The 8,079-nt window shown below is 53.2% G+C and overlaps 1 protein-coding gene across 1 annotated transcript; it reads left to right on the top strand.

Moving 5' to 3' along the window:
* The first annotated feature begins 1,713 nt into the window (after positions 1-1,713).
* CDCP2 (CUB domain containing protein 2) lies at positions 1,714-8,079 on the top strand. Its single transcript, XM_017805325.1, has 6 exons — positions 1,714-1,789; positions 3,475-3,822; positions 3,904-4,248; positions 4,717-5,070; positions 7,386-7,564; positions 7,765-8,079. The coding sequence occupies exons 1-6, from the start codon at positions 1,714-1,716 to the stop codon at positions 8,077-8,079; spliced, it is 1,617 nt and encodes a 538-aa protein (XP_017660814.1).

Below are 8,079 nucleotides of genomic sequence, written 5' to 3'. Positions count from 1 at the left end.
CCTGACTGAGCCAGGGTTGTGGCAATGGAAATATCGAAGAGGGGCCGTGGTGCCAGATCTCTCCTGCCTCTTTGCTGCATGGCCCCACACAATGGCCCCTTGTTTCACAAGGCACAGGGACAGACCTCCTCTCCAAGCCATTAGGGAAGCAGCTAATTAAGCTCTGCAGTGTCCGTAGGAGGTCAGCGGGATACCCGACAGTATCACAGCATCTCCCAGAACCTGCACTGGAGCAAGAGCTTCACACAGTACCTGGGAACAGGGAGGGCTGCCCTGCACCTCCTCGTTCCAATGTACCCTTAGTCCTGGTGGGGTGAAGTGGTGCCCAGTGCCCCAGGACAGACACCCCAGGACATTCTCCACCTCAGCTGGGCTTAGGACAGAGGGCTCCTGGCTGGGATGCCCCAATGCTCGCAGCAGCCCTTGGCATGACTCCAGCGAGACCGGGCAGTGGAGAGAGAGCCTGTACAAATATTACTGTTGTTATTATTCCCCATAAATATATGCAGGCACTTAATGACCTTGGCATGGAGCATTTCCCAGGGATTCATGACCAGTTGGTGTTAATGGTCCTTAGCTGCACCTCAGGCCATCAGCTCCTCCCAGCCCATCATTAATCCACAGGAAATGTCTCAGCATCGATCCTCATTGCTTAATTAATAAATGCAACTTGTCTCCTGCCTGAGATTTAGAGATACTACTTCTTTCCCTGCTGCTTTGAAGGTGACTTTTTTAGCACAGGTCCCTCATGCTGGGAGGTCCTTGTGGGATTTTGTTTCCTGGCATTCATCTGGGTGTGGGCTGTGGCAGCAGGAAAGTCCTTTCTCCAGGGTGGGAGGGAAGGAACTGAGCCACTGCTGGTTTTGGGGTTTCTCCAGCTAATGTGGCACAGCACAAGGAGCACATCTTTCCCACCAAATCCAAAGCCTTGATTACCTTCAGCCAAGTGCATCCAAAAGCCTGGGCGAGAAGGAGTGTGAGCCGGCATGGAAGAACGTGGCAATTCTCCAAGGCCTTAGCAGGTTCTATAATAATCGATGTTTTTTTGCCCATGAGTCACAATTCATCTCTAATCTTCCTCGGGGGAGGTGGGATTTGCTATCTTTAGTGCTCACGACTGCTGCTTTCCCGGGCTGAGCATCCCGCTGAGCCTGGACTCCTGCTGCAGGGATGCTGACCTGGCAGCCGGCGCGGAGCCGTGGCCGTGTTTAAATCCCATTCCCTGTTTCTCTAGCCTTTACCTCCAGCTGGCTTTGTGCAGTGGGTGCCGCAGTATAAATCATGTTAATTCCTGAGGTGCTTTTCCGCGGTAAGTCTGAAATTCCCATTTTGGTTCACTGGCTTGCCTGGCGAACTAAATTATTTTCATGGCCCCTTAAGGGCATATTGTCAGCCCAGACTTATTGCCGTTATACACCATATCTGAAACATTAATATCTCTTCTAAATATAGTGTATTGACAAGGTATCTGGTATAGTGTAAATCCTTGGGACATTTGATCCAGATCATTAAAACTGAGTGAAGGAAGGGAGGAATAGATCAAGTTACCTTGCCGCTCTTAATTCAAACAAGCAATGAATTATTCATTCTGCTATTAATTCTACAGTCCTCCTGCTTTTTATTTATTTCTCTCTTTATTTTTTTTTTCCTTCCAAATAGACAACTCCAAAAGGATGCTCGGGTGCCAGTGAGGGGAGATTTTCCTGCTGGAGGATGGGGAGCACGGGGGTGGGATACCTGGCAGCAGTGGCCGTGCTTTGCGGAGCTCTCGGGGATGTTCCCAGCAGAGGTAAGAACCTGGTCCCAGCTCCCAGTGGGAACCTTGGGGCCAGATGGGCATTCATGGTCCCCGAGGAGCAGAAGAGGGCTGTTTGCGGGTGCCACAGTGGCTCTGGGGAGCGAGTGGGTTCCAGTTCTCTCTCAGGGAGAGGGCTGGCTAAGGCCAGGGGCAGGGAGTTGGGATCTGGGATCTGGAGTCACTGTGTGCAGCAGCAAGTGTGGGACACTGCTCTGTGCTTGGTATTCTGCCTCACACTTATCTTACTGAGGATTGCAGGTAGGGATTGTCCTGTTGTGATGTACAGGTGTTTTGGTGAAGGGTTTGTTAACTTCGGGAGTTCACTTGCCTATATAAATACATGTATTTATATACACACACACATATACATGTACATTTATGTGAATGTATGTATGTGTGTGTATGTAACAGGCATGTAATAAACCTCTCACCCTACCTGTATAAAATGCCCCCCAGATTGCAGGACAGGGTTAGCAGATTACACAGTAATTTGAGGGGTGGGGTGGGCAGAGCAATCCTTCTCCCCAAAAGCAGCAGGGCCTTTCTCACAGAAGGACTGCATCAGAAACCAACCCCATCCCTGGTTCTGGTGCATGTGCTCCTGAGTGGCCACCCCACATCCCACCTGGGCTTCCCAGAGCACCCCAAGGCTCCCAACCCTTAATCCATCCATCTGTCTGCATCATGGCTATTTGCCTCTCCCGCAGGCTCCCCTCTTGGGTATTTATTTCAACAATATTATTTCTTTAGTACCACCCCTGTATTACTTCATTGCCTATCCCCAGTAATTAGCAAGTTGATTTTAGATCTGGCCACACACACACACACACACACACACACTCATGTGGTGCTGCATCCCACACATCCGCAGGACCCCCCCTTGCTGGGAGGTCACCATGCCAGCAAGCATGATGAAAAGTAAAGTGCACTGGCTGACTATTGATTTGCAATATACTTGGCCCAGATTGATGGCAGTGAGTGCCCAGCCTTGTTTGGGAACCCACACATGTCTCCCGAGGGCTACATAGGGTCTGCATCCCTCCCAGACATGATGTATGTGCCCACTATATCAGCCTCTTCACCCCAGCCCTAATCAGACCCAGGGGCAGGTGACAGTTGCCCCCTTCTCAGCCTTATTTTATAATAACCATGTCTCAGTATAAAGATTTCATTAGGAAATCGATCCCTACATGCATAACTCATTGTTCAGTGCATCGAGCCCTTCACCCCTGTTTCTCCCAGCTCAAATTCACTGATACCACCATTATATGGAGGGAGGATGGTCAGTGAGAAGCACAAAGCTGAAGGGCTGGGCAGCTGGGGCATCAGAGAACCTGGAACCTCTGAGCCTTTAAAACTCAGTCTCTACTTCCTTTTTCCCAGCCATAAATAGGTGGGGACACCATGCTGTCACTGGCAGGATAAGCTCAAGGGCAGCCCTGCTGCAGCCACACAATGGGGCAGTGCAGGGAAAAGGGATCATGTGGAGGGATGAAGGGTGATGGAAGGCACATGTCCTCCAATGAGAGGGGCTGGCCAAGCCCAGCTAAGGTCTGCAGGGTGCTGATGTTTTAGTAGTGCTGATGGTAGGATGGAGCCAGTGTTGTGCATCCCATCTCCGTTCTTTTAGTCTTCCCCTGGAAAGGGAACATCACATCTACCTCTGTGTCCCACAGGCATCAAATGTGGGGGAGTGCTTTCAGCACCCTCTGGCAATTTCTCCAGTCCCAACTTCCCGGGGCTATATCCCTATGAGACGGAGTGCACGTGGCTCATTGTGGTGGCCGAGGGCTCCTCTGTCCTGCTTTCCTTCAGCCACTTTGAGCTGGAGTACCACGACGCCTGTGCCTATGACTACCTCCAGGTCTACAATGGGGCTGCCCGGGACCGGGGCAACCTCCTGGGCACCTTCTGTGGCCACAGCCCCCCGCCACCCTTCTCCTCCGCCTGGCACGTCATGGCTGTCGTCTTCCGCTCCGACCGACACGTGGCCAAGCACGGCTTCGCCGCTGCCTACTGGAAAGGTAGCAGGGAGAGATGGTGGTGGTGGAGCATCTGTCCATCCACCCTCTCCCACTGTCTTCATCACCTGTGCCTCCTTGCAGATGCCTGTGGCGGGCAGCTGACGGGGCTGTCTGGGGAGATCACCAGCCCCCGCTACCCCGAGAGCTACCCCAACGATGCCGAGTGCCGCTGGAACATCGGGGGGGCCAGTGGCGGTGGCCCCCTCACCCTGGTGTTTGCTGACTTCCAGATGGAGGGGGGCCAGGGCTGCAGCTTTGACTACGTGGCCCTTTTCGACGGCCCCACTGTCACTGCCCCCCGCCTGGGACGCTACTGCGGCAGCACCCGCCCACCCCGCACTGTCTCCTCCACCCCACACCTCCTCATCATCTTCAAGTCGGACTTCAACATCGGTGGCAGGGGCTTCAAGGCCCATTTTTACTCAGGTGCGGGGGTGTCTGTGTGGTGGGGCAGTGGGAAGAACATAGGGACGGGTCCAGGGTTGGAGTGGTGATTCTCTCCCTCCTGCGGCAGGGAGAGGATAGTGGAGGAGATCACTGTGGTGACAACCTGTGAGATGATGGTGTGAAGTGCAAACCACCACGCTATGTAAAAAGCAGCATTGCTGCTTTCCTGGACCCTGGGCTGTCCTTCTCTTGAGCAAGAGTCACCTTTCTCCTTTGCTCATGCCATTTCCTGGGAATGTGGGTTTTCCCATGTGGTCCTGCAGGACTTTGGCCACTTCGGGAGTTTCCATACCCCAAAACTGCTGGCTGTCCATCAGCCAAACACAAGGCTGGGGAGCAGTGAGGTGAAGGGCAATGAAACAAGTGATTGCTCCTCCACCAGCTTATCCACACAGAGCAGAGTTCAGGTCTGCTTTTGATTTTCTCTTCCCCTTTTTCCCTGAGCAGGAGAGTGCCAGGAGGTGTTCACTGCCATCAAAGGGAATTTCTCTAGCCCACAGTACCCCAGCTTCTACCCCAACAACCTCAAGTGCCAGTGGAGCATCCATATGCCCACGGGCTACCGGGTCAAGGTGTTTTTCCTGGACATGGAGCTGGAGGGCCGGAGCAGCCTGACGGGTGGCTGTGACTATGATCACCTGTCTGCCTTCGATGGTGGCACCGAGAACGGATCCCTGCTGGGCCGGTGGTGTGGGCGGGAGAGCCTGGCACCCGTCATCTCCCGCAGCAACCAGCTGCTCCTGATCCTCCACACCGACCGCAACACAGCCAAGAGGGGCTTCTCCATCGCCTACGTGGGAGGTGAGGTCTCACTTGGGTGCTCCTCAGTGCTTTAATTACATCAGAACATGCCCCAGACCATGCAATTTCTGGAAGGACCACGCAGTGATGGTTCCTGTCTGCAGGAGTAGAGCCCGTGGCTCCTTAGGGTTGGGGTGGAGGAAGACATGGTGAGTGAGCTCCAGCTCCTGCAGAGTGCAAAATGCACATGCTCCATGTTGTGTTTAGTATTCAGGAGATGCTTTCCAGCTTCAGATTCCTGTGTCTCTGCCACTGTCATGCTCCTGTTCCTCCCTCAGAGAAGAAAACCAGGGGGTTTTTTAGGGAACCAAAGCCCCAGGGCAGGTGACCAGCTCAAGTATCACAACCTTTTTCCTGTTCCTCAGGATGCTCCGGTCCCATCAGCACCCGGCTGAGCAGGCAGACATAGACCTCACCCCCTCCTCCACTGGCAGCAGCACGGGAGGACAGGACCCCTGGGGCACAGCATTCCCAAATCCACCCAGCCAGCCCTGCCTGGCACATCCCTGCTGCCAGCATGCCCCGTGTCCCAGCCGGCACATCCACAGCTGGTGGGCGGAGCGGTGTGTAACCTTCCTCCTCCATTTGCCAACCTTTGCACCTCAAACACCAGCAAATTTATGGCGTTTGTTGTATTTCAAGATAATTACATCCAAGCTGACCTGCAGGTCAGGGATGATTCAACCAGGGGCAGCCTCGACAGAGGGCTGGAGCCAGAGCAGCACTTCTGGACTGGCAGCACAGGGGCTGGGGAGGCTGGCCCTGGGTTTATTAGCTTTTATTCCTCAGTTGCAAAATCATTCTTCATTTCCAGTGCAGCATAAAGGATCGGGGTGTGTGGCTGTAGGAGAAAGAAATGGGATGGAGTTTTGTCCTGAGCCTCTGCAGCCTCTGGAGGGAGAGACGTACTGAACATCGAGTAGGGCAGTAGTGTGCACAGCAGGTCTGTCCCCGTCCTTGTCCTTATTTCCCACTGTTTTACAGCAGTGTGCAGGGAGAGAATCTTGGCCTCACTGTGTCTGGTCATGGAGAAACCCTGCTCCCAACGGAGGAGGTTGCAGACACATAGATGGGGTGCTAGTGAAGAGTGGGGTGTGTCCCATCACAAAGAGGGATGTGACTTCTCCCAGTTGCCCAAGGTTCCTGCATCCCCTGGTACACACATTGTTCAGATGCATGTTAGGGGAGGACAAAAGCTTGGACGTGAAACTGAGCCTCCCTTCCTAAAGCTGAGGCTGCTAGCTGTGTTTGCCCAGGGATTCCAGCATCTGCTTGTGATTAGGTTCCTGTGTGGCACATCCAGCTGCCAGCACTGCCAGGAGAGTGCCTGCTTCCACCGGACACGCTGGCCTCTCCCCACCACCGGCTTCCTTGGGAGCCCCCAGAGGCAAAAGGGCACTTCAGCCTCCACACCCACAGCCCTTCAGCCATACAGATATTTTCCTTTCAGCCTCCACATCCACAGCCCTTCAGCCATGCAGATATTTTCCATTTGGGCCCACCGAAGGGCATGGCTTGGGCTGGGCGTGTGTGATTTATGGCCATTTGAATGAAAGCCTTCACGGCAGGGGAGAGAATCCACTTTCTCCTCTTCTTGATCTAATGCACTTTAGTTATTTGGTAAATATTCTAATGGCTTTATAATGCACTAAGCGAAGCAAAGTCACACTATTTTTTCGTAATGATTTTATTGCATCTTCCCAGATTCAGGAGGAGCTGGAATAATTCAATAATTCATAGTGCCCAAGTGGTTGGTTCAAGCTGAGCATGAATTCACTTTAAAGAGGGGAGTGTTTTTCCTCCCTGCTTCTTTCTCTGTGTGGATGCTTTCTGCATCCAGAGGGGCCAAATATGATGCCAGAGGGATAGTAGTGGAGAGAGGCTGGGATCACCATTGCCTTGCTCTTTGTCTCAGCATCCTGGACAGCTCAACAGCAGCTCCCTCTGTGCACTCTCTTCACCAGCTCCCCATCAAAAACAGCATTCTGAGGGCAGTGGTCTGGTCCTGGGCACCAACTCAAATGTCTCACTGGATTTGCAATGACGGAGAGTGGCAGTGACAGCATGATGATGTTGCCTGTAGTGGCACTTTTGTGTCACTCAGAGACCTGGGAAGAAGGATGAGTTTCAAGGGGGTTGGTTGATGGTGAGGTCTCTCCCTGGGGCAGAAAGCAGGGCAGTGCCTGGGAGCCATCCGTGTCTGCCCTTGGCATGGGACAGGACTAAAACATTGATATTTTTTTCTGCATTTCTGGTGTTGCTCCTTTTTCCTGAAAACTCATCATGAGTTCTACACGTGTTTTCTGTCCCAATAGTTGTGCCCATGAACATCAGCTGCACCCGGACAGACTTCCACATCCAGATCCCTGTGCAGTCTCTGGCCCAGCTGGAGAGGAATAGGATTTATTTGGGGACCCCCTCCTGTGCAGCCCGGGTGGTTGGAAGGAACTTTAAAATACACACCAGGTTTGACACCTGCGGCACCGAATCCCAGGTAAGCAGTCAGCAAACCCTCCTTTAAAGCAAGCTGGGTAGATGGTTAACCCTGTGCTGGTGTACTGGCTGCACAGAGGCATTCCCAGTCCCTCTCACATCTTCCCAGTAGATACCCGTCTGATTCATGGCCAACCCCTCCAAACCCCTGTGAAAAGGAACTGCACAAAGCTCTAATGAGCTGTGACCCTTGTCTTGCAGAGGCGCAACAACACGTCCGTCATCGTCAGCACCCTCTACATCGATTTTTCAGTGGGTGACCAGGAGGACATCCACCAGTACGAGGTGCAGTGTGAGCCAAAGAGGAAGGAAGCCTCGGTGACCCTCATTGCTGGGCCTGACCCATCCAGGCTCAGCCAGGCAGAAAACCTGGTGGATGCCCAGCAGTGGGAGGGGGAAGCAATGGATGCCCATGAAATCAAGAGCCAGGACACCAGTGACATCATCTTCATCAGCATCTGCATCCTGGCCGGGCTCCTCATGGTCATCGCAGTGGTGGGGCTGGTGCTTTTGTAG

The sequence above is a fragment of the Lepidothrix coronata genome, unplaced genomic scaffold (assembly GCF_001604755.1).
Source record: "Lepidothrix coronata isolate B3197 unplaced genomic scaffold, Lepidothrix_coronata-1.0 Scaffold12, whole genome shotgun sequence".
NCBI lineage: Eukaryota > Metazoa > Chordata > Aves > Passeriformes > Pipridae > Lepidothrix > Lepidothrix coronata.
The sequence above is the reverse complement of the archived record's forward strand: the minus strand, read 5'-3'. Positions and strand labels throughout refer to the sequence as shown.

Excerpts from the sequence above, each read along its gene's own strand:
- CDCP2 (XM_017805325.1), top strand. The coding sequence starts at position 1,714 with ATGGGGAGCACGGGGGTGGGATACCTGGCAGCAGTGGCCGTGCTTTGC. Across the intron at positions 1,790-3,474 it reads CGGGGATGTTCCCAGCAGAG|GCATCAAATGTGGGGGAGTG; the intron begins GTAAGAACCTGG and ends TGTGTCCCACAG. Across the intron at positions 4,249-4,716 it reads CAAGGCCCATTTTTACTCAG|GAGAGTGCCAGGAGGTGTTC; the intron begins GTGCGGGGGTGT and ends TTCCCTGAGCAG.